We start from the raw sequence: 27,330 nt of genomic DNA on the forward strand, positions 1-27,330 counted from the left end.
CGTTGAGTATTGGAGGGGCACTCGGGCGCATTGGGGGCATTGAGTATTGGAGGGGCAATCGGGCTTATTGGGGGCGTTGAGAATTGGAGGGGCTCTCGGGCTTATTGGGGGGCGTTGAGTATTGGAGGGGCTCTCGGGCTTATTGGGGGGCGTTGAGTATTGGAGGGGCACTCGGGCGCATTGGGGGGCGTTGAGTATTGGAGGGGCAGTCGGGCTTATTGGGGGCGTTGAGAATTGGAGGGGCTCTCGGGCTTATTGGGGGGCGTTGAGTATTGGAGGGGCACTCGGGCGCATTGGGGGGCGTTGAGTATTGGAGGGGCTCTCGGGCTTATTGGGGGCATTGAGTATTGGAGGGGCAGTCGGGCTTATTGGGGGCATTGAGTATTGGAGGGGCTCTCGGGCTTATTGGGGGGCGTTGAGTATTAGAGGGGCTCTCGGGCTTATTGGGGGGCGTTGAGTATTGGAGGGGCTCTCGGGCTTATTGGGGGCGTTGAGTATTAGAGGGGCTCTCGGGCTTATTGGGGGGCGTTGAGTATTGGAGGGTTGTCGGGCTTATTGGGGGGCGTTGAGTATTGGAGGGGAAGTCGGGCTTATTGGGGGCGTTGAGTATTGGAGGGGCAGTCGGGCTTATTGGGGGGCATTGAGTATTAGAGGGGCTCTCGGGCTTATTGGGGGCGTTGAGTATTGGAGGGGAAGTCGGGCTTATTGGGGGCGTTGAGTATTGGAGGGGAAGTCGGGCTTATTGGGGGCGTTGAGTATTGGAGGGGCAGTCGGGCTTATTGGGGGGCATTGAGTATTGGAGGGGCTCTCGGGCTTATTGGGGGCGTTGAGTATTGGAGGGGAAGTCGGGCTTATTGGGGGCGTTGAGTATTGGAGGGGTACTCGGCTTATTGGGCTGTTGAGCGGGTCGAACAGACTCGGGGGGCCGCAACGAGTATCTTTCTTGCACAAAAAAAACAACGTGCGGGGTGCTTTTGTCCCTGCCATGGAGACTTTGTTTTGGGGTGGCAGCAACATTTCTCTCTCCCCCCCCCCCCCACCCACCTTGCTGTTGAGTCCAGCTTCCAAGAAGTTAGACTTTGCTGGTAAAAATGGGGTTTGCTTTGTGTTCCCTTGGATTCCGCCGCCGCCGAGTCATGGCACAGGGATGCCACCGATTCTGAAGACGTCGCTGTCAATCGCCAGGGGAGCGACACGCACAAGTTTTGTTTTTGAATGTGCATTGTGTGTGGTGGGGGGGGGGGGGGGGGGGATTGATGGGCTAAGCCTATTGAGGGCATTTGTGGCTTCACTTTTGCCCCCGCAGCAATTAACTGAAAGTTTACCCTGTTTTGCATTCAAATAGTGAACGGATTTGTCATCGTTATCTGTAGAGATGACAGCCATTGATTTTTCGTTAATGTCTCTGATAAACCCCCTCTCTGATAAAGCAACGAGACCCTTCCAATTTGTTAACCCCTCATGACATTGGGTCAAACGGGGTAGATTTTTTCCAAAAAAAAGTCAGGCTTGATTGATTGGCATTCATGGAATATGCAAGCTTGAATTTTTGTATATAGGCTCATTTATTATAATTAAGATCATTTTGTTTTAATCCTTCAGACTCCTGCTACAAATTTGACTATTATCCTCCATGCAGTTCATTCATATTTTAAGATTAAAGACCATTTCTAAAGTTTCTTTCCCCCACATAATTTTTAAAAAGTCCTAATTTTTCACTAGGGTTCTCTACAAAAATTTATTGCCAAGTTACTTGGTGTATGTAGATCAAGATGTTTTGGCTATAACCAGTCTGGGTACCTGAACCTGTCGATAGAATGCACTTCTGCAGATGAATCCTTAAGCTTGATGCTACCCAACAACTCGCTGCCAGCCAGAACTCTGTATGCCCTATCAGACCTAAACACTAGACCATTTTTTCTTGTGCAGTAAAATAGATGATAGAAGTCTTTGTGTTCGATGGATCACTTGTATTTCTTAATCAACCACTAGTGAGGTGGTAAAATGTAATTATTTATTCATTAACTTAAGAACTACATTTTATCTTGCACACTGAAGACTGAAGTTTTTCCCGGAGTGATTTATTCAAATCACAAAATGTCTGAAGATGTTCAGCATAAATTGTTTGTCAGAGATAAAATTTCAAATACTTTATTCAGGTTCGTGTAGAAAACTTGACACAAAATGTGCACAACTCTTAAGACTGCCCCTTTTTTTGCATATTTGCAGTCTATTTGTAATATTTCACTTTTGAGATACAGAGGCTTTAATAGACATGCTTTTCAATACAATTTTGTTTTCCTCAGAAATTGCACCCAGTAACTAACTGGCAAGTGGTTTCAGCATCATTTTTGTTTGGGAGTCAGTGCTATATGCAATCTAGTTTTGTTTACTTTCTGTTATTTGGGTTATACTCACAATAATGGTTTTAGTGCCTGTAATGAGTGAAATATCCATATGTATTTCACAGGAGGATTCACAATCAAAATTAACATCAAAGCATGTAATCAATATTGGAATTAGTAACCATTACCTTGTATAACAAGTGAGACATGAAATACTGAACAGGCTGTAATTGTAGTAAAAGCTCAAAAGTGCTGGAGAAACTCAGCAGGTCTCGCTACGTCCATGGGAGGTAAAGATATATAACCCAATGTTTCGGGCTGAACCCTTTTCTCCTGCAAGTTAACTTTAAAGAATCCTTCCAAGAAGGAAGTGGAGAGATTTAGGGAAGAAATGCTAGAGATTGGGGCCGAGCGCACAGAGACAAAGCATCTGTTGGAGGAATAATTAAAAACCTGTGCCAGGAATGAGACTGAGAGAGTGGATATAATGGAGTGAAACAGAGGCACCTGCCTGCTCTTTACTCATCCAGTACCGTGAAGAAGGGCTCAGGCCCGAAACATTGGTTAGATATCTTTATCTTTCATGGATGTTGTAAGAGTTGCTGAGATCCTCCAGAATTTTTGTTTTATTAGCATTTATAACAGTTTTAATCAAATTTTGTGCCCAAAATAATTAGAAATAGTTCACTGACAAATTGAGTAATAGAGATTCTCAAATCTGTTGCAATATATTTCTATAAATCAGCATTAATTAGAATGTTGATCAGCAATTTTGCAATCTTTGACAAAGATACGAGTTGGTGTAATTAATCTTAATTATAAGCTTTTAAATGGATCGAATTGAAAGTTGCTAATATTTCCCGAGTATTATTTTCCCTTGGATCCTGTGTGATTCTATTACATTTCTTGTCTTCCCATAGAAATTCCTAGACTTTGTGATTAATGATGCTTTGGTTCATGTGAAATTTAGGTTGGCTCTTGGATTTATTTCAAACTGAACGTCATTCGGAGAGAGAAAATGCAGATTTTTGTCTATTGCTGCTCATGGCATTGAAATATTTCAAAATGCTTTGTAGCAAATAAATTTAGCTTTCTAAAAATGGTGACGCTCCAATTATTATTTTTGCCATGAATTGCACAGCTGCAGACAGTATGTGTGCTTTTGCTGTCACTTGACAGGTTAATTTGTCCATTGTAGAATGCAAATTGATCTATTTTTATACAGTAAAAGGTGAAAGTTTACATTCGAACAGCAGGTCAAAAATGTACTTTTGCTTTTTAAAATATTTTTATTGAGTTTAACAAAAACCCTTTACACAAGGTATAATAATAAATCACATCAATTGTAAATTAGAAGGATAACCATAATTATTTCATTCAGGACATCAAATATAATAGTTGTACTATGTACAAAAATAATATTGAATACAAAAATTGAACAAATAATACATGTAAAATTCCCTTGTATAAGATATTTTGTACTTCTCTGTCGTGATCATGTTGTTCTGTGATATGATCCGTATTCTCTAGTCAAACACCCCCTCCCGCCCCCTTATTTGTCTTATTAAAACAGTGTACTTTTTTATAGCAAAGTTAAAGATGCATACCTGACATTTTGGGCTTGAGCCCCTCATCAAGGTATGGATATCTTGATGAAGGGCTCAAGTGCACAACGTTGGTTATGTATTTTTACCTTGACCTCAAAGTACACTGACCTGCTGAGTTTCTCTAGCATTGTGGTTTTTTTACACTTTTGTACAGTAGTTAAACTTGGTGTCCCAAGATCGTATTATATGGCGAGCTCTCCACTGGCCACCGTGACAGAGGTGCACCAAAGAAAAGGTACAAGGACTGCCTAAAGAAATCTCTTGGTGCCTGCCACATTGACCACCGCCAGTGGGCTGATAACGCCTCAAACCGTGCATCTTGGCGCCTCACAGTTTGGCGGGCAGCAGCCTCCTTTGAAGAAGACCGCAGAGCCCACCTCACTGACAAAAGGCAAAGGAGGAAAAACCCAACACCCAACCCCAACCAACCAATTTTCCCTTGCAACCGCTGCAATCGTGTCTGCCTGTCCCGCATCGGACTGGTCAGCCACAAACGAGCCTGCAGCTGACGTGGACTTTTTACCCCCTCCATAAATCTTCGTCCGCGAAGCCAAGCCAAAGAAAAGAAACTTGGTGTATTTGCAAAATTCCTTATCTAAAAATATTTGGTTTCTGAGTGGATAACTACTTTTTAGAAAGTACTACTATCTTGTTTTGGTATCTTGGCCATTCAGGCTCAATATTAAATTGTTCAATTGTATTGAGGCGGATTAGTTAAATTTTGTTTTAATAATTATCCATTGTCACCTAAATAGTACAATGTATATTATGCAACTGGACAGGTACTTTGTTTTAAAAAAAATACTATACTTTATTGAATTAAAAAGAGACGATTTAAAAAAAGACAGTAAATATTATTAAACAAGAAAATCTGTGGTTTCAGTTCAATGCATAAATGTTCTGGAGAAACTTAGCAGGTCGTCAGCATTGTTTGTTCCTCATACAAAAATAAAGTGACTTAGCAATAGTGTAGACAGTCTTATTGTGGGATCTGTTGGTACTAGTGTAGGAATTGGTTATGTTTTGAAATTTATCATCCATCTTTTTTTTTTTCCAGATCCAAATTCCAGTAGCTTCAGCATATTATGTTCAATTCCAATCTAATCAGTACCGTGCTTACTTCTGATCATTCCTGAAATTTAAGGAGGCAAGTTAGTGATGCAATTGGAAGTGAAGGTGATGTGCTGCAACTACTGGAATTTCCACTTGGTGCTTTGCCAAAGTCTGTCAGTTATTATCTTGACTGAAACTTTCACCTTGCTCTTTGGAATTTTGTATTGATAGTAAACTACAGTACACTTAAGTAGGCTAAAGTGTAACCAACTACTATCTATTTCAAATGCCACTCAAGACTAGTCTTAAGCTTTCATTCCTGTGTGCTGAATGATAGTTGCATCGTTTGAAATGTTTAAACCAATATCTCAAGTGTTGCTTTGGATCAGTAGCCCCTTTTACACTTGCATCCCAGTAAATTGGCCGTTCAGTGTCCCGATTAGGAATGGCATTTTTGCTGTTCACACTTGGCCATTCTGGACTGGGACACTGCATGCTTTCACACGTAAAAGGAGCCATCCCCAGGGGATAGGACTGTTTTATCTTCAATCGGAAGTGTGTGAATACAATTTTCAGTTTCCCACTTGGCTGATTGCAATGGTGGAATTTTGCAGATCCTGGTGATTGCAGTAGGGGGTCGAGGCAGTCTATCCTCAGTGTAAGATGATGTCATTTAACATTGGCGTTTAGATAATTTTTGCTTTCACACTTGACCTTTTTTCAGCTGATTGGCCGTTAATTCCTGGGACCACATGCAAGTGCGAAAGGGGCTTATGAGACCTATGGCATTACTTTGACAAAGACTGTAGTTTTTGTGAGGATCCTGGTCAATATTTTCCCCTGAAGTAAATGTCTTGGTATTTTTGTAAACTCGCAGTGAACAATTTAATTGTAATGTTTGTGAAAATTATGTTCTCTGATCTGAAAAATTGACATTTTTCCCCTTCCAACAGACATAGCCTGACTTGTTGATTAATTTCCATGACTTTCTGCTTTTATGTTAATATTTCTGATGTTATAAGATTCGACATCTAAAATGTTTCCATTCTGTAAAAGGCATTATCTAAAAGATATTTCTCTTTGCTTGATCTTGATTCATCACTTTTCTGTTAGCGAATGGAGAAAGACTGGGTGTTTCTATGAACAATTCCCAGTGCTGTCTGTTTATTAGTTCCTTTGAAAGTATGCATTTTTTTCCATTGTCCTATTTTTGTATTAAGGCCTTTCTCCGAACTCCTGTCCTGAACTTTGATAATTTTGAATTGTCAGTAACTCGATGGTAAAAATCTATATCTTTGGACAAAGTTCAAAAATACTTTTTAAAAATGTTGTAGCTTTTTAAACTTTCCCTCTTTAAAGAACTGAAGTCTTTACTTGGGTATAATTCTATCATCCTGTTAGAACCTTGTTCTGCTGAAGGCTTGAGTTTGAACAGCTGGAGTTGTCATCACCTTTTCATCGGAATCTTGATTTGCGGACATGTACAAGTCAAATTTATCTGTGAGTCAGAAAATGCACAGAGGAAACTTTGTATGGGAACCATTACTTCCACACTGTTATGAGGATATACATCAAAAGGAGAAGACTTATTTGTAACAGTTACTTAAAGTTGTGAGAGAAAAGAAACTCTATCAGACTCAACAACAAATTCAATCATAAGTCCCTTTCACACTTGCATCCCACTCAATTGGCAGTTCACTGTCCTGGGATAGGAATTGGGGTTTGGCTTTTAACACTTGATCACTCCTAACTGGGACACTGAATGCTTTCACAATTGCAAGGAGCCATCCTTGGAGTTAGGACTGTTGTACCTTCTACCATGACCCATTGAGTGATGGTGGACCTACCTTAAGTCCTGATCAATGTATTATGATCTTGTATTTGAACAAGATTAATCGTGTCTAATTATAACGTAATTAAGCTTTATGTTCAGCACAGTTTGAGCCCTTCAGCCCCTGTTGTTGTGCCAACCTATATAAACCTTATGAGACGATGGAAAAAGTGCTAGCAATAAATAGCAATACCAGATAATTTTTAAACAGGGTGGGAAAGTTGGTAGCAGTTTAGCGCACAATTTATACAGGGTAGGAAAGTAGTAGCACTATAATTTCAATCCCACAATCCAGTTGCCCGTTTCATACTTGCATGATTGCAACACTGGCATCTGCAGACACTGGGGATTGTACGAGGGGTTGAGGCAGTCAATTCGCAGCAAGATGATGCCATCTGATGATAGCGTTGAGCTGATTTTCCTTTCACACTACTCTTTAAAAGCTATTTGGCTGTTTAATTCCTGGGATCACTTGCAAGTGTGAAAGGGGCAAGAGGCTCACTTAAGGACTCTTGCGCACTTCATTGATTTTCTTTTGTTCTCTCTGTATCGCAGTCAGTTTTTTTACATTCATTATCTGTTTACAGTTCTTTTATTTGTTTACTTAATTATGCTGTGTACATTTTATTTTTTTACACTACCAATTAATGGTAATTCTGCCGTGCCTGCAGGAAAAGGAATCTCAGGGTTGTATGTGATGTCATTTGTCCTCTGACAAATCTAAAACTAGTTGTGCCTCCATGTATACATGTCCTTTTTATTTTTGAATGCAATAATGTTAATATGGGAGTTCCTCCCTAAGTAAGGGTGATCAAAAGCCAGGTGTTATTAACCTGGGGATGGCCTTGCTTATTTCAATACTCAACATACACATCATTGACTTGGAAAACATGGTAAATGTATACATCAATTTCAAGTTGAAATTCAACTTTATTGTCACATGTGTTGAAAATGCAGTGATAGAGATTGTTTTGAAGCATACCAGCATTAATCTCATGTATAAGTCAACAACACAGTACAAAAGTGCCACAGAGAGGAATCCGTTGGTATGATGTTAATGCAATATAATTTTGATACTCTGGGGTTCATTCAGGAGTCTGATGGTAACTGGAAAGAAAATCCATGAATCTGATGGTGCTTGATCTCGCATGTTAATATTCTTCCCGATAGGACAGGATTAAAGAGAATGTTTGGAGTAGGATGATCATGTTCATATTTTGGCTGCTTTTCCAAGGTAATAGAAGTTCTAGGTGGAGTTGTTGGAGGGGAGTGGGGTTCGTGGACTGAGGGACTGAGCCATTTTCATAACCCCCTGCAGTTTCTTTTGCTCTTGGGTGGAACATTTCCTGTACCATGTAGTAATGCATTCTGATACGATGCTTTCTGTGGTGCACCTATATAAGTTAAGGGAAGCTGATGGCATGCCAAATATTCTCAGGCTTCTGAGGAAGTCAAGGTATTGCTGCACCACCTTGGTCATTGCATCGACATAGGTGGACCAGGACAGATCAGTGGAGATGTTTACCCCGAGAAAAACTGTCTACTATCTTCACCTCCATACTGTTGATCTTTGTTGTCCTGGAATTCTGTCGCAAGCCTCTCTCCTGTGCTTCATTTTGTTGTTGGGAGATCCTGCCCTCAACACTGGGTGTCATCTAAGAATTGATAGATGGAGCTGGAGTTGTTTGGCCATGCAGTCGTGGTGAGTACACATGCTTGGATGATCAGGAAGGTGGTGGATCATTGATCCTTGCTGCAAGATGAATACAATAATCTTGAGCATGAGGCGAGTTATCAAATGCTGCTAATGTCAATATTTGAAGTGATATCTTGTCAGAATGACTGTTAGAAGTAGATAAAATTTGAAATTTTGATATTTTAGGAATTTGGAGGTGATATAGTTTAAGCATTTTAAATGTTTTGACTGTTTATCAGTTACAAATTTGATTTTATGATTATAGCAGTAAATTTAATTTAGTAGATACCAAGGGAAGGGGGTAGGTAATAGGTGGGAAGGGACAAAGGAGTTGTGAAGGGAGCAATCCATGTGGGAAGCTGGGAGGGTAAGGGAAAATGTGTCTGGTGGTAGTGGCATTGTCACTAAGGTTAGTGTCACCCAGTGTGGGAACTCATGGTGTCACACCCCCTAACCATGAACCTCTTCCCGTACCAGACTATATAGAATCCTTAATGTTTTTTCTACTAATGTTACTTGTAAATTGTAATTCCTGTATATCACTGAATGTAATGGCAATAGTAGTGAGATAAACAACTAGCAAAATTAAAATTACATATTTTAAATTACAATATCATACCCACAGCCTAAATATATTTATATTTACATAGTTTCAGGTGGTTAAAGTGAAACTACATCAAAATTGTGTTGATTTTAACATTATTGTTACATTCTCAAAAAAGTTGTTGATAAAGGTTCACAAATGCTAATTACCACACTATTGTAACTAAAACACCAGAAAATTTCACAAAGCAGCGACTATTAAAACAGCAATAAAAACAGCAGCGCGTGCTTGTAGCGCGTCCAGACAAAACCATGAGATTCGAAGTGACATTATAATTGGGTAATAATGACAGCTCTGACTGGAGCACATTAGAAGGTTCAAAAACTGGAGCACATTAGAAGGTTCAAAAACTGGAGCACATTAGAAGGTTCAAAAACTGGAGCACATTAGAAGGTTCAAAAACTGGAGCACATTAGAAGGTTCAAAAACTGGAGCACATTAGAAGGTTCAAAAACTGGAGCACATTAGAAGGTTCAAAAACTGGAGCACATTAGAAGGTTCAAAAGGTAGATTAGCACAAGAGTTTTAGCCTTGTAGGTACAGTATATTGATATATGTAAGCTGGGTTTACAAAAAATATTTTTTGTTATAACTAACTACTGTGATAATTTTACAAAAAATAATACATTTCTGCTGAAACACTGCACCAAAATTTTATAGACAGTCATTTTGGTGTTTACCCCCCCCCCCCCCCCCCCGATGGTGTCACCCGATGTGGTGTGCATTCCCCCTAATGATGCCAGTGTCTGGTGGTGGGATCCTGTTGTTGGTGGTGGAAATTGTGGAGAATAACCTGCTGAATGTGGAGGCCGGTGAGGTCATAGGTACGGATGAAATGAACCCTGTCCTTGTAACATCTTGGGGGTGGGGGAAGGGGCCAGAGCAGATGTGCAGGAGATAGAAATGTGAATTAGGTCTGAGTTAATGGCAGTAAATAAAATGGTTGACTAATTTTTTTATGTCCTCGGTATTCCATATTGAACACGATCAAGAAAGTGCAGTTGTTTCTGGAATAAAGGAACAAATATTTTGCGTTTGTGAAAGTTTGATGGCAAATCGTGACATTTTGATGATTTTTCAATCTTTTAGCTTGTTAATTCTTTAAAATTTATCTGAAGTACACTTAACATTAAAATATGTGGGTAAACAACTTGTAATACACTTTTTAAATGTGAAAATTCTTTGTATGTTTGAGCCCTATTTTAAAGTGTGAACTGCATTATATTTATTTCAACCAAGGGATCAAAAGAGCTACAAAAAATTCCTGCATTAATTTTCTTGATTAATTCAGACAGAACAAAGACTAAATAGGGCACTTCTTTGTGATGAAGCTGTGTTTTGATCCAAAATATTTCAAGATTGTTTCTTTGCAAGCTGAAATGCAAAAATCTGTTTCTTTTGTATTTACCACAGCAGTGAAGTATGGGTGAAAAAAGGCTGGCATTTCAGCGCAGTCATTAAGATTTGAAGTCTAATGTGTGAATAATTTTCTTTTGGAGTGATTTGTAGCTAACTACAGAAGACTTGAGAACAGTAATATATAAACTGTTTCCACCATTCGATTACATCAGTGGTGTTCCATAACTCTTAATACTTGAACATTGATTTTTTTTTCCATTTTAAATTTAGTTTGGCGATAGTATTCTTGGAGAGAGTATTTTTTATATTTTCAATTCATTCTTGTCTATCTTAAATCACACTCGAGCACCCTAATTTTTTCTCTTTCCACTCCTGCCCCTACTACCAGACAAGACCATTTATCTAATCTTTCAATAGTTTTTAATCATCTAAGCTTCAATTGGATCACTCCTTAATTTTGTATATTCAAGGGACTGTAAATCTATTACATGTAATACCATCATAATATTGGCCCTGTACTGTCAGGGTCAGGCCTAAACAGAGTTTGGTAATTCAGTGTGGTTGAATTAGTTCCTGTATTTATTAACTGGCTTTGTTATTTTTGTACTTGGGATGGTGGAATACTGAAAGAATGATTTTCCAAGTTGGTTACTTAATGTGACTTTCTACCTGTTGAGAGGGTATAAATATTGTGTTCCATTGAATACTTAAATTACTTCCTTTTGTTTGATATACCTTAATTTTACATTTTAGAGATACCTGTACTAATAAAGCATTCTGCAGAGCAAAATAAGCAATTATTTAACTGCCTTTGTATTTAACAGTTACATTTCGTATGTGGTGAATTGTTTTATGCATACATTTTCAATACTGATATATATCTTTAGCAGATCAAAATAATTTGAAGGTATTGGGCCAATTATCAAACCATTATCCTGGTTACTCCATTCTTATACTTTCGTAAATTGCCTGAGTGTAGTTCCACAGTTTTCGCATGGCAATTTGAGAAGGATATATCAGAGGTTGTAATTTCTGTGTAAGCCTCAATGCACTAGGCTTCTTGATTTGGACCCAATTGCATGGGAAAATGAGGAGAAATTTTGTGTTGCAAAATGTTCAACTTTTTTTTCTGGACCGGTCTATTCTCCTTCCTAACCTGCAGTCAATTTACCCAAAGTAGAATTGATATTTTACTTAAATCATTAAATAAAAAAAGTCTGGATGGCAGACCTGGAAATCATTAAAAATCACAATCAAAGCTACTTGAGTGTGCAAATAACTATTTGATGTTTGCATGCAAAATGATCTGGAAGTTGTACATAATAACTAAGTATTTCTGAACGGAGTGAATAGCAATGACTTTAAGAGAAATTTATCACTGAGTTAGATACGAATTGAAATAATCATGATTGTAGTTAGGTAGTCAGGTATTCTAATTGTTATTTTGGATAGCTTTTTCCAGAATTTATAATGGCTTTGTCCTTAATGAATGATTAATGGTATGGTGGTGAACACTTTGACCAGTTGGGCTGGAATGGTACTATATTCTTCTGTTCCATATTTGAGTAGAGTTCACATATTTCCATTGAGTCAGCAGGCACAGTGTAGTATTGTTCCTGATCTCCCAAGCAGCATCACATTTAAACACCATCCTTATCCTGGGTCTATTGCTCGGTGTTTTCCAATGCTTTCTGTTGCAGGCTGCCACAGTCATGGTATTTGGGTAATTCACCCCTCAGTGAAGTTTAGAGATCACACTGCTGTCAATGATGCAGTTTAGTTCTGGGCACATAAATGACAGAGAAATTGAAGATTTTGTTCCTTGTCTTCATCGGAAAAAATGCAGACAACTTCCCAAAATAGTGGAGGACTATGTCTAGAGTTAAGGAACCTGAAGATATTAGCAGTAGGGGGAAAAAAAATACTGAAAGTTGATAAATTTCCAGAGTCCGATAACTGATTTTAGGTTTCAAGTGATGGCTATGGAGATGTAAGTTGACAACAAGTGTACCCCCTAAAATTTGAAGAAATTCAAAAATAGATTAAAGAATCAAAATTCCTTTGTTATATTAAACAAAATTGCCTCCTGCCTGCAATATGGCAGCCTAAGAATCACCATTAGTGTTGCCTGGTGCCCCTTACAGTATGAGAGAATGAGAAGCAAAATAGCATCCCTTCAAAGTCGCTGAGTGTCCGAGAATTCAGGCAGTTCAACTTGAATATATGAAATGAAAATTGCACTTGACAAATTTGTTGGAATTTTGAAGTTGCTGTTGACATAATGGGTGAGAGGAAACCATTTAATGTTTTGTTAATTTTAGTTTTCAAAGGGCTTTCATACAAAAGGTTATTATACAAAATTAGAGTCCTTGTTATCTGGGTAATGTACTGTTGTGTGTTAATGATCAGTTAATAAACAAAAAACCGTAAGAATTTACACTGGCATTTTAACCCAGTAATTAATCACCAATCTATATCAGTTAACGTGCCAGTGTGAACTCTCACAAACCGGCACCAGGCGTCAGATTGCCTAGGGAGGATGTATCATCGCGATTCATTTTGAATTGGTCTTTTTTCTTTCTTTTTTCTTTGGCTTGGCTTCGCGGACGAAGATTTATGGAGGGGGTAAAAAGTCCACGTCAGCTGCAGGCTCGTTTGTGGCTGACCAGTCCGATGCGGGACAGGCAGACACGATTGCAGCGGTTGCAAGGGAAAATTGGTTGGTTGGGGTTGGGTGTTGGGTTTTTCCTCCTTTGACTTTTGTCAGTGAGGTGGGCTCTGCGGTCTTCTTCAAAGGAGGCTGCTGCCCGCCAAACTGTGAGGCGCCAAGATGCACGGTTTGAGGCGTTATCAGCCCACTGGCGGTGGTCATTGTGGCAGGCACCAAGAGATTTCTTTAGGCAGTCCTTGTACCTTTTCTTTGGTGCACCTCTGTCACGGTGGCCAGTGGAGAGCTCGCCATATAATACGATCTTGGGAAGGCGATGGTCCTCCATTCTGGAGACGTGACCCATCCAGCGCAGCTGGATCTTCAGCAGCGTGGACTCGATGCTGTCGACCTCTGCCATCTCGAGTACCTCGACGTTAGGGGTGTGAGCGCTCCAATGGATGTTGAGGATGGAGCGGAGACAACGCTGGTGGAAGCGTTCTAGGAGCCGTAGGTGGTGCCGGTAGAGGACCCATGATTCGGAGCCGAACAGGAGTGTGGGTATGACAACGGCTCTGTATACGCTTATCTTTGTGAGGTTTTTCAGTTGGTTGTTTTTCCAGACTCTTTTGTGTAGTCTTCCAAAGGCGCTATTTGCCTTGGCGAGTCTGTTGTCTATCTCATTGTCGATCCTTGCATCTGATGAAATGGTGCAGCCGAGATAGGTAAACTGGTTGACCGTTTTGAGTTTTGTGTGCCCGATGGAGATGTGGGGGGGCTGGTAGTCATGGTGGGGAGCTGGCTGATGGAGGACCTCAGTTTTCTTCAGGCTGACTTCCAGGCCAAACATTTTGGCAGTTTCCACAAAGCAGGACGTCAAGCGCTGAAGAGCTGGCTCTGAATGGGCAACTAAAGCGGCATCGTCTGCAAAGAGTAGTTCACGGACAAGTTTCTCTTGTGTCTTGGTGTGAGCTTGCAGGTGCCTCAGATTGAAGAGACTGCCATCCGTGCGGTACCGGATGTAAACAGCGTGAGTGTGAAAGGGCACAGAGAACCAGATAATATTGGTCCACTGTGAAAGACAAAAATGTGTTTTGAACTGGTTCGTTGAACTGCCAATTTACTGGTTAGCAAATTTGAAAAGGGCTATAGATTAATTTTGATTTGAGAGGTTGTGACCAGTAGAATACTGGTGAGGGTTTGAGGCTCAGCTGTTGAGTCTTAATCAATAATTTAGATGAAAGGATAAAGGTAAAAATTTCAAGATCTAAAGCTAGGTGGCAGTATGAGCTACAAGTAGAAAGTGAAAAAGTTTCAGGGGAAGAAGCCAGAAAAATTGGGTCATGGTTTGTAATTGGCATCTTATGGTAGAAAAGGTAAAGGCTGAGAACTTTTAAAAAGGTGAAAGATTAAAATGTTTGTGTTCAGGAGGCCAAACTGTTCACGTACAGTAAACATGAAGTTAATGTGCTGGTTCAGTAGAATTTTAGGAAATGAAAAATATGAAACGAAGTCTTGATCCAGATATATCGAGCCCTCATGAGACCACATGGGAAATTATGTATGCATGTCTGGTTACCCAAGGAAGATTTAATGGAAATGAAATAAAAACAATGCTGGAGAAACTCAGCAGATCAAACAGTGAACTTTATGTAGCAAAGATAAAGATACATCACCAACATTTTGGACTTGAGCCCTTCATCAAGGAATGAGCAAAATGTGGACATGAGTCTAAAGAAAATGATGGGGGAGGGGCAGGGGAGAAGCACAGAGTACAAGGTTTCAACAAATTAGGATGTTGGTTTTATCATATGACGAGGAATGGATGGACCACTTGCCCTTGTTTGTATTGTTCTTGACATGTCTATGTAGTGGCCAAATGCTCTCAGCTGAATTTCGACCCAATGTTGCAAATACTAGTTTAGTTCCTTCATCTCAGATTATTTTTGTTTCTGCTCATTTCATTAAAATTATTTGATTTGGACAATAAATTGGACTGATACCCTACTTCAAAAAAGGTTTAAATTGTATGTTGAACAGTGAGAAAATCAATATCTTTATTAAACAACTAAAGCATATATGCAAAAAAATGAAATGGGTAAAGAAAATGTGATAATAATTTTCTACAATTTATTTTGATGCCAACTGTGATTAGTTTTTTACATCCATGCTTCACATGCTGCCTGTTTTCTTCTCCAACTTCTTTCTCCTCCCCCCCCGCCCCCAATCTGTGCTAAAGTCCACATTATATGCTCCCTTAGTCTACTTCCAGCAGAACTGAACCTGTGTATCTCTGCCACCACCACAGTCTTACTCTAAATCTACATCTTAAAGTGTTCTACCTATGATAAAAGGAAACATTTCCTGCAGTCTACCCTATCAAAAACCTCTCCTACACTTAATCAAGTCAACTCTTAATGTACTGCACTTTGGAGAGACAGACTAGACTTCTAATAGAACTGGTCCATCTCTCAGAAAATTTTTGTAAATTTATGTGCTCTCTCCAGGAATGTCCCATCCTCTAGCATGCTGACCATGACTGCATGTGGTTTCCCAGCCGAGGCCTGCCAAGGTTTCGTTAAGTTGGAGCAGAACCTCCCCTCTTTGTATTTGAAGCCTAATATCTCACTTAACCACTATCTACTCGTGTTGCCACTTTAAAGGATCCAAGTCTCTTTTCCATTTCCCTAAGACTACTATTCACTGTGTATGCCATTGGTACTCCCAAAAGCATCATCTCATATTAAACTCCATCTACCTCTTCAGTTCATTTCATAATTTCTTTGTCATGTAATATGTTCCATGTGTCAACTGACTAACCATGCCTCCTATGTCCATATCCCACACATTCATCTATGTTACAAACAATCAAGGGTCTCAACATGGATCCTTGTTGGACAACATTAATTCCAGACATCCAAATGCAATAATAATCCTCTACAATTTCCCCTCTTTCTCCTATTGCTGATCCAGTTTGCCAACGTGGGATGGATCTTATGGGCTATAATCTGTGTATCAGTCTCCCATGTGCAATCTTGTCAAAGGCCTTTAAGTCCATGTAAGCTACATGACTGCAGTTACTGTGAGATTTAAAACTAGAGGAGATGAGTGAGCTTGATTTGGCATCTTTTATTGAAAATGTTAAAAGTTAGCATTGCTAATTTTATGTACTTTCAAGTATTTGTACATTATTTAATATTCTGTTTGATACATTAGAAAATTCAATTACTGAATATAAAATGTCGCATGAAAATATATCTTTATAAATGATGGTACCCAGTTGTGATAATATCCAACTGCAAATTGAAAGTTCATAATAAAAGAATTGTAACAATTTTTTGTTGATCAAAATTGTCCAGAGATAAAGCAAAAGACATTAATAAATGATTTGATATTTAAAAAAATCTTCCCTGTGAACCAGCTATATCACTCAGTTTTATTCAGTCACAGATATCAGATTGTTACTTATTATTTATGTTGTGAAAAAAAAATCTTTATCCAAAGTTGCAAACTCATTGTTCCACTTGTCCTTTCTCCTTCTATCTTTGGCATAATCTATGAGACAACTTTTTAAAACTGCTCTAAACTTCATTTACATTTGATGTGTGTGATGCTATTGAAAATTGCATGGTATTTAAATGAGATTAAATTAATGTAGTTGAAAGTATTTCATTATTGGAAATAAGCTTTTGCTTTTTTTTCCCCATAGACTTGTCTGCAGAACAGATTTGTTGAAAAATCCTTGGACAGATTTGTTGAAAATATGAAGATGTGAGACATGGAGTGCACAGAGTAATAGCCCCTAAAGAGTGTTTGATCAAATTTAAAATAGAGACTGAGTATGTAAAGGAAATTTTTTTGTCAACATTGACTTTTTACAAGAATCTCATGTTAATGAGTCATTAACGCTGAGGGCAAGAAGAACCATGTGGCGATTTCTTAAACTGAAGCTTGGTCGCTTGTACTGCTGTTTTAAGTTTCTGCTTTTGGTGAGTCTGTTGGTTTTCATGTTAATGAATACGCACACATTGTTTGACTCCTTTCAGAAGAATGAACTTGCAGATCGTCGTTTTATTAGCCTCAACAAGTGTCCAGCATGTTTTGGTACTAGTTGGTGTCGTAAGTTTATGAATGGCCAAATAACATTTGAAACGTGGGGTCGTCTGCGAATTCTGGATTTCTTGAATGTGAAAAATGTCTACTTCGCTCAATATGGCGAACCAAGAGAAGGCGCAAGGCGTGTCATTCTCAAGCGCTTGGGTTCTAATCAAGAGCTGATCGAGATGGATCAAAAGATCTGCAAACGGGCCTTGGGACGTCCCCGTTGTGATGTTACACAAGCTATTTACAAGACTCAGTTTTCTCGTTTAAATGGAGAAGTTCGGTTACTGACCCCAGATATTGTGGAAGGATGGTCAGACTTAGTACACTGTCCATCACAGCGACTCCTGGACAGAATTGTACGTAGGTATGCTGAAACAAAGGATTCTGGAAGCTTCTTGATGAAGAATTTGAAAGATTCTGAGCGTATGCAGCTACTTCTAACTTTGGCTTTTAATCCAGAACCACTAGTTCTTCAGGTATGATTAATAAATATTGCATTCTTTTTGAGTTGGTGCAAATTTTGATGTGGGTTTAATTCTTGTTATTTGTCAAAAATAACTGCTTTGTTATTTTTTATTTTTTTTTGCCTATGTACACTGAATTGAGGGATGTCAAAGATGTAGCATCTGTTAAACAATAATGACATTGTTTTGGCAGTAATTGCTTGCCTCTTTAACATTGCTTTTTGAATAGAATAGCATTTATAAAACTTGGTAGAATGTATTTTTTTTAAATTAACTTGATTTGTTGATTTTTAAAAAAATTGTATTTGGTAAATTCATATTTGTTCATGTTCATGAGATCTGCAAATTAAATTGAAGGTTGTTGATATTTAATGTCATTTCAGTCTATTTTATTGCAATATTATATCAAGAGTTCATAGTGATGGTAATTATTCTAATACATTGAACTTTTACCATGCTGATAGCTTTAAGACAAAATTTGTAAACATTTATTGTGATTTTTGAGGACGTTAGAATATTCAAATCCTAAACCAAGCTTGCTGTGGTTTCGTGTTGAGTCATTTGTTAATTGATGTAACATAGGTGAAAGTAGTGGAATTCAAAGAAACGGAGTTTCATTTTAAAAAGTTTGCTGAAGTGTGGAAGAAGCAATTTGGGTTGTCGAGTCGATACTGATTTTTTTTCGTTGTAAGAGTTTGCTGCTTCTGTCCTTAGTGTGACAAGTTCTCTTTTCAGAAACTTGTCCCACTCTCTTTTAAACGCAGTAATTCATTGGACTCATTTTGTACCATTTCCCTTCTATTTATTTTGTCTTCTTGCAACTTATTTTCTATCACATTGCCCAATTTTTTTTTGCTTTCTTAGGCATTTCAGTACACTAAGAGGAACATACAATAGCTCGATAGCCTATCAGCACAACTGAAGGAGATGGGAAAAGGTGTGAACATTTGTCAAAATCCTAGGTGATCCCATGGATGATGTGCAAACTTCACATGGACAGACAAACTCTGATCCTTGGAGCTTTATGGTAGCAACACTAATTTCTGTACAGCCATAATGGTGTAAAATAATCAATGTTGTTACTGGACAAGGCTGAATTTGGATCACCCTGCTGTCAATTTTCCAAATTCAAAGTGAGATTTACTTTGGGAGCTTTGCAGCCTACGGGTACACGATCCTTTATCCGAAACCCTTGGACAGTATGTTTTGGATTTTTCCGTATTTCGGAAAGCCCACCCGAATTGTGCTGCTCTATCCACCCCCACCCCCTTCCAATTCCCCGACTTCCGATCCCTGGATTTTGGAGCATTTTAGATGTCCGGATAAAGAATCGTGTACCTGTATACTCACAATATTTGAAGTAATTTGTGAACCAATTGCATAAAGTCCTCAACTCAGATATGATCTTATTAAATGCTGGAGTAAGTGCAGAGGGCCGTGGCTTACTCTTGCATTTAATATGGCTTTGTTCTTTTGAAAGGATGATGAAATAAATGTGGCATAAGACTGATATTCATTGAAGATTTTACATAGACTGAATTGGGTCAAATAGCCTCTCTGCCATTATTGGCCCATTTTAAATGTTTTGTTCCCCTGTTATGAATTCATTGAATTCTGATGTTTAGAGCATTTTTACTAGCTACTGTTAATGAAGCATGCTGAAGAATAGCTCCTGTAAAATCAGACATCTAGATATTTTCAAAACAATAACTTTCAGTAATGGTTTGCGTCATTGTGTTCAGATCATGTTCTTTTTTATAGACTTTTAAACTGAAAACTATCTTAAAATTTGTACTCAAAACATGTACTTAAATGTTAGTAGTTTGCATGCAGCATCCAATCATTTATAAATCACTGTTCAAGTTGCTGAATATTAAATTTAATTTATTTAAGTTTTCACTGATGAAATTGTTCTGAATTCATCTCAGTGTGGGCTTCTAACAGAGTTGGTGTTAGTGGAATGTTGAGCATACACTGTAATGAAGTTGTATTGTTGCATTGGACACTACAAAGGAAATTTCATTCATATAAGAGTACATTTATTTGTGTCATTTTGTCAAACTAATCTGAATTATTAAACTGTAAATGGCTTTGTTATTAAACTGTAAATGGCTTTGATAGATAAGGCAGCAGTGGAGAATTTAAAGTTAGTTGACCAACTGGTAGGGAAGGTGATTGAGCTCTAGTAAGATATTTCAAAAGATACATGCCCAGATGTCTATTAATCATGAGTGTCGCAGGTGTGCGAGGAATATTATAGTATGTGTAAAACTTAGCAGAAGAAATGTTTTGCTTATTTGCTGGATTTGTTCATTTATTTAAAAAATTTGGTCCATTGGTAAAATGCAATGCAGGGTTCGAGCCTTTTTTCCAAGTTACATTATGCACCCTTTACCTTTTAAGTATAGTTTTTGTGCAAATGGTTATAGTTTTAAGCACGTCAACCATTGTGGTGTCTCCTATTGGTTTGTGGCCATCTAACTACAGCACAGAAAACAGGCCATTCGGCCCTTCTACTGTGTGCTGAAACATCATTCCACTAGTCCCACTGACCTACACCCATTCCATACCCTTCAGACCTCTCCCATCCATGTATCTATCCAATTTATTCTTAAAACTTGAGTGAGCCCGTATTTACTACATCAGGTGGCGGCTCGTACACACACAAGTTTCTTCTAAACCTTTACCCTTTCACCCAAAAGCAATGTCCTCTCATATTTACCTCTCCTAATCTATGGAAAGAGCCTACTCACATTTATTCTGTCTATACCCGTCATAATTTTGTAAACCTCTATCAAATCTCCACTCATTTTTCTGCGCTCAAAGGAATAAAGTCCTAACCTACTTAATGTTTTCCTGTAACTCAATTCCATAAGACCACTAACATCCTAGTAAATCTCTCTTCATGCCTTCAATCTTACTGATATCCTCCTTGAAGTATGGCGACCAGAACTGCACACAATAATCCAAATTTATCTTCATCGATGTCTTAGACAACCTCAACCTAACATCCCAACTCCTGTACTCAATACTTTGATTTATGAAGACCAAGTTGCCAAAAGCTTTCTTTACAACCTTGTCTAGCTGTGACACCACTTTCAGGGAATTATGTATTTGTATTCCCAGATCCCTTTGTTCCTCTGCTCTCCTTAGTGTCCTACGTGTACTATGTATGTCCTACCTTGGTTTGCCCTTCCAAAATGCAACACCTCACACTTATCTGCATTAAACTCCATCTGCTATATTCTGTGTAATTTTTCCAGTTGGTCCAGATCCCCCTGCAAGCTTTGAAAGCCTTCCTCGCTGTCCACAACGCCCCCTATCTTAATGTCATCAGCAAATTTGCTGATTCAATTTCCTGCGTTATCATCTAGATCACACATGTCAAACTCTGGCCTATAATTAAATTTGGCCCGCAAGATCATTTCAAAAATGTATTAGAGGTGGCCCGCCCTGCAGCGAGAGCCGATGCTGTTTTTTGGTAATGTCACCCCCACCATCCTCCCCCTTCATTGCACATCCTTCCCCATTGTAACATGAGAAATTGTAACACGAGAAGTCTGTCGATGTCATCAGCCGGCAAGCCAGTTGGAAGGCTCCCCGCACAACCAGTCACTTCTCCCACCTGTCGAGCGGTGCGGCGGATTGGCGAGCGCCTGTGATTTCCTGTCGGCGCGACGGGCATGGCAGGCTGCGCAAGGGCAGCACGAGCCCCGCGCGACTGGCACCGGACGGCCCTTCCACAGCGAAAGTGCACTTATCCCGGTCGCCACGGCCTTCAGCGCTTGCACCCGCGCGGACCCCAGGGACGGCTGGGTCGGCCCTGCACGTGAAGAGAGAGATGGTGGCTGTCCGCAAAGGCTGATCGGCAGCGCGCTGGGCCTGAGTGGGTGGGAAAGCAGGGGTGGGCAGAGGGCGTAGGTGAGGAGTAATGGGCAGGGGAAGTTATGGTGGTGCGAGGGGCAGTTAGAGGGAGGGATGAGTAGAAGGAGGGGTGGATAGGGAAGAGATAAAAGGGGAGGGGCAGGGCGAGTAGGGGAGGGGAGATTAGAGGGTGAGAGATGGGTAGAGGGAGGAACAGGTTGAGGGGAGAGGCAGTAGAGGGTGTGTATAGGATGGGGTGGGTAGAGGCAGAACGAGTGGAGTGAGGGGTGAGGAGAGGTTGGGTAAAGGACTGGTCAGGTAGAGGGATGGTGGGTCGAGGGTGAATAGAGGCCTAGAGCCTGAGGAGTGAGCAGGAAATGCTGAGTCCTGATGCAGGCCAAAATGGACACAGCCTGTGAATGCTGACTACATCTCCACAGGGACCAAATAGGTTTCCCTCAGGTCAAGCAAAGGGTGAACTTGAGCTACCTACTCCTGACCTGTAACATTATCCTTCTAAAGTTATATCCTAAAGTTTAACATTACATATGTTGAAAGAAGAGAAAACATGCAGATGTTGTTGAAAATTTTCAATAAGTATTTAGTTCTGCCCTCGACTTAGTCCAAGTTTTTAATTTTGGCCCTCCGTGAATTTGAGTTTGACACCCCTGATCTAGATCATTGATTTTGACAACAAACAACAATGATCACAGCACCAATCCCTGGAGCATACCACTAATCACAGGCCTCCAGTCTGAGAAGCAATCATCCACTACCACTCTCTGTCTTCTCCTATTCAGCCAATTTCAAATCCAGTTTACAACCTTTGCACGGAGACCTAGTGCCTGAACCTCCTGAACTAACCTTCCATGTGGGACCTTGTCAAAGGCCTTAATAAAATCTGTGGACAACATCCACAGCTTTTCCTTCATCTACTTTCTTTGGAACCTCCTCGATAAACTCTCTAAGATTTGTTAAACGTGACCTACCACACACAAAGCCATGCCGACTATCCTTAATCAGCCCTTGGCTGTCCAAATACTTGTATATACGATCTCTCTGAACACTGTTCTCTGGCCTGTAATTTGTTGGTTTACTTTTGGAACCTTTTTTTAAACAATGGAACAATATGAGCTACTCTCCAATCCTCTATCACCTCACCCTTGTCTCAGGACATTTTAAACATTTCTGCCAGGGCCCCTGCAATTTCTCCCTCAAGGTCCAAGGTAATATCATGTCATGCCTGGGGGAATTTATCTACCTTTATTCACTGTAAGGCAGCAAGCATCTCCTCCTTGAATCTCTGTATGTTCCATGCCACTAATGTTTGTTTCCCTTCCTTGTACACTATGCTAATTTCCTGAGAAAATACTGATGCAAAAAAAACCTAAGATCTTCCCCACTCTAATCCTCTAGATGACCAATTTTGTCCCTTATTATCCTTTTACTATTAACATACTTGTAGAAACCCTAGATGTTGCAGATTATCCTGAAGCATGATTAAAATATTGTCTTGAGCTTACAGCATAAACATAGCTTTCAAATTGGTATCTATACTAATTTGATTGTCTTTATCTTAGATTTGAAAAATAAAGAATATTTGAATTAACCTTTCTGCAATTATTTTTGATTATTAAAGACTTGCACAATGTCTATTTTGTCAGTGACTGGAATTAAGTTGCTTAGTGCATTTGTTCAGTTTATCCATTGATAGAATTTTTAAAAATCTCAAAGAAGGCTTGTGACAGATGATGTTATATTTTATATTGTATATAGATACATTTTAAAGGAGATAAATTGTGGCAGGGTTTTTAGTGTAGATCACATACAAACACAGATCTCATTTAAAATGCCAGATCTGTTCAAGCCAGACAGTCCCGGCTCCGAGTGCCATTGCAAAAACTTTGAACAATGCCTATAGAGACTTCACAAGAAGGTGTTAATTGGACATACTGTGGAGTAATGCATTATTGTTTTGGAAAGCAACATATGAACAGACTCGGAAGATTGGGTCCAGTGCAGCAGTCTGTCATGAGTGCAGTTGGCTGTTCTAAGAGGGTCATGTGGTTTTCTCAGAGAGAGAGAATTCAGTTTTACAGTTCAGCAACAGCTGGAACATGACAAGCTGGCAAGCATTTGGGAAAAAAAAACTTTTTGAAGATGGGTTGTGAGCTCTTGGTTCACCTGTTCAAAACCCTTGTGGCCCATACAAGAGGAGATGGCTGACTATATAATGTTTCCCTTGAAATAAGGGAAAGAGAAAAGGAACTGAAATAAAGAGGTTATCATCGGGAAAACCCTGATGGGGCAAGTTTCTTCGAGAAGACACTGAAGTGGCTGATCGGAAGGAATCAGTTTGTGTCGAACGAGCAACAAATCTCTCACTGAAAACTGACAAGACCCTTCCTGAGTGGTAACCATTTACTTTTCAAGCACCAAAGCCTGGTGAAGATTCATAAATGTTAAATTCTGTGCACCGTATAAGAATTGTCTGATTCCGGTGAACTTGGAGGAGTGAGAAGTGAGATTGCACTGTGAATCAAAGAACTTTTCTGAACTTGTACACATTACATCCACATGAGCTTAGAATGAGAAGGGGGTTAAATTAATAGTAATAAATTAAAGTTTGATCTTGTTTTCATCTTTAAAGATAATTAAAAGCAACTTTTGTTTAAGTAACCATTTGCCTTGGTGAATTTCTATTGCTGCTGGGTTTTGGGGTCTTCTGGGGTCATAACATGCTTCATAAGTTTTTATTCCGAAATTAGAAAAATAGTACTAGTTGTTACAGATTTCAATACCGATTTGATAGAATCAATATGTTGAATCTAAAAATAGAATTGCTAATTAACTGTTACATTTAGCAAAAGTAGATGTGTAATAAAAACCACATGACATGTTTTAAAAAGTTGTGTTCCATACTCTGTTATTGCTAAAATATGTAGATCTTGGAAATCTGAAGCATTAGCTCTCTTTCCACAGATGTTCCTTGACTTGCTGAATTTTTCTTGTATTTTCTGTTGTAATATGATGTATTGCTTGTGTTCTTGCATCTGGTGTGAGTGTATATTTGATAAAAGGTCATTGATGGTTCTAAAGTTTGTGCCAGTGACTTCAAGGTCGCTTTGTCACTTTGACATCCATTTGGTTCACTTCTTGTACAGTTGTTCTGGAGTTTTTGTTCTGCTACTCCAATGTCTAATGTAAAATTCCTATCCAGTTCTGTCATTTATTAGTTCCCTATTACTTCTTTTCCAGCAGTCCTGATGTCCACCCTTGCCTCTCTTTTACTCTTTGTTTGAAAATCTTTTGGTGTCTTCTTATGTTGTTACCTCGCTTACTTACAGATTCCATCTTTTAACTTTTTTTTGTTGCTTTCAATTAGTTTTTAAAAGCTATCTAATCCTCAAGCTTCCTGTTAATTTTTGTGATACTGTATGCCGTCTTCTGTCTTTTATCCTGTCTTGGACTTTACTAATCAGCCACACTTGCCTTGCCCTCCCATTAAAATGCTGCTGCTGCTTTAGGAAGAAACAATCCTGCATCTTTTAAAACTCCTGGCATTGCTGGTCTACTGTCTTCCCTGTTGAGAGTTTCCTTTCAATCAACTTTGGCCAGTTCCTCTCTTGCGCTACTGTATTCAATTGTAATACTGACACATCAATATTTAACTTCTCCCTCTTGTACTGCAGGGTGAATTCTATCATATTGTGATCTCTACCTCTTAATGGTCTTTGATTTTAAGATCCCTAATCAAATCCCGTTTATTGCAAATACAGAATTAGCTTTTCCTAATGGCTTTGATCCCCAGCTGCTCTAAAAAGCCATCTCGTAGGCATTCACAAATTTTCTTTGGATCAGTTCCAACCTGATATTCCCAGTCTGCCTGCATATGGAAGTTCTCCATGACTACTGATGCATTGCCTTTTTTAACGATGCAAGTATTAAACTACCCTTTTCCTCCAATAGTCACTTTAAAAGGTTAAGCTATCACTCAGCATAAAATGAACTGATATAATTCAAGAAATAAAGAATAATTTTCATGTCAAGTATAAAATGACTTGATCAGAAAGATGAGCCATAAATGAGCTGTTTGCCAGTTAAAATTACTGTGTATGTTGATCTCTGGGATGTGTCAAGGAAATGATTATCGAGAGTTTCCTCTCATTACCATTTTGTGGGATAGTGATCTTGCATAGATTCTGCAATGATGCAAAATAAATAAACAAGGAATCTGGAGCAAAGAATAATTTGCTAAAGGAACTCTGAATCAAGCAGCATTGGTGAGGAAAGGAATTGTTAATGTTTTGGGTCAAATCCCATCATCAAGACTTTAGTACTATCATGGCCCACGTATCTCAAATGTAGTCAGGGTATCATAGATTATGGGGAGAAGGCAGGATAGTGGGGCTAAGTGGGAGATGGATCAGCTCATAATGAAATGAGTGGACCTGAAGGGCTGAATGGCCTTCTACTGCTCCGAGATCTTGTGGTACACTTATCCCTGAAACAAGAACAGGAAGATTGGTTGCTATTGGAAGATGGAAGTAAATAGAATTCTGGGGGAAAAAAAATCCCTTCAAAGTGCGAGAAGGGTTGAATCTGTCAGAAATTGCAGTGGTCGATACTTTGGAATGGAAGGGCAAGGAGAAATCCAATCCTGATTTTGACAAGAAGGGTTGAGAAATTAAATGTTGTAAGGGAAGAATTGAATTAAATGTTTGATTCCTTCTAAATTTGTGTACAAAATGATGATTTCTTGATTTATTTGGACAAATACTATATGTTGAAGCTGGGAAGTATACAGCTCTGCGCACAGTGTTAGATACAGCATTGTATGATGTCAAATAAGAGATCACAGGAAGGATATTTTCCATCTGTGGAATGTGTTCTGGCTGCAAATTAACCAGAGACAGGCTGCATGGAGAAACACTGGAATGATGTTCTGTTAAGGGTGGAAGGTATAAAATGGGGCTCTGCCTTTGGACATTGGGACTTCTTGGGGTCGCAACCAGTGCCAGGCAAACAAAAGATGGGATTCCCTTTGGCATCTGTATTCTTTTTCCCATGTATTTTTTATGTATAAAGTGCCTTTATAATCATTAAAATGTAATGTTGACAATATCTCTTGTTGCTGAATCAGGAAAGAACTTTAAATGAATATTGAAATTTTTTTGTTACAAAATTAGTGAAGTAGGCATGACTCAGCTCAGTTCTTTGCAAATAAAAGCACAGATCCACAGAGGACATTCTGAAGAAACTCAAGCTGATCCCAGTTCATCCGTAGGAAGTAAAGGGTAACCTTTTGGGCCTAGGCCCTTCCTCGGCAGTGTGCACAGGAGGGACTGGGTCTTGGTTGCTGGGCAGCTGGACAACGCCTGTGATTTTGGAACAGTGGCCAACACATTATTTACTGATCCGCTTGCTGGAGAGTCGAAACTGAAGGCAGCAAGGGCAGGCTTCTGAATAAGGTAGTCACCTTGTTAAACAAGGTAGGGTTCCACAAACAAAAGGAAAGTATGAGTTAGGACTTGTAAATTTTGCTATGCACCTGCTGGGAAAAAAGAACATTGTGTCATGCAGCTGAGCATTAAGTGGACTTTCTTACAGGGTGAGTAGAACAGCAAAGTATTACATAAATGGACTAAGTCAACTTGCAGACAACCAGATCTCATGAATAATAAAAAAAAATGAATTGAGGCAAGCATGCCAAAAGTGGAGGCAGTGGAAATTGGCAATGATTTGTGCCATTTATA

The 27,330-nt window shown here is 39.2% G+C and overlaps 1 protein-coding gene across 2 annotated transcripts in view; it reads left to right on the forward strand.

Annotated features, from left to right (window-relative positions):
- The window catches only part of LOC138742669 (divergent protein kinase domain 2A-like), a 140,015-nt gene that overhangs the window by 1,181 nt on the left and 111,504 nt on the right, over positions 1-27,330 (forward strand). Inside the window, exon 2 of one of the 2 annotated variants that reach the window (XM_069897385.1) lies at positions 16,852-17,722. In XM_069897385.1, coding sequence (XP_069753486.1) covers positions 17,069-17,722 — 654 coding nt within the window. In that variant the 5' untranslated portion in view covers positions 16,852-17,068. The remainder of the gene's footprint in view (positions 1-16,851; positions 17,723-27,330) is intronic. The other variant, XM_069897386.1, reaches the window with a different exon arrangement.

This window comes from Narcine bancroftii, chromosome 9, assembly GCF_036971445.1.
Source record: "Narcine bancroftii isolate sNarBan1 chromosome 9, sNarBan1.hap1, whole genome shotgun sequence".
NCBI lineage: Eukaryota > Metazoa > Chordata > Chondrichthyes > Torpediniformes > Narcinidae > Narcine > Narcine bancroftii.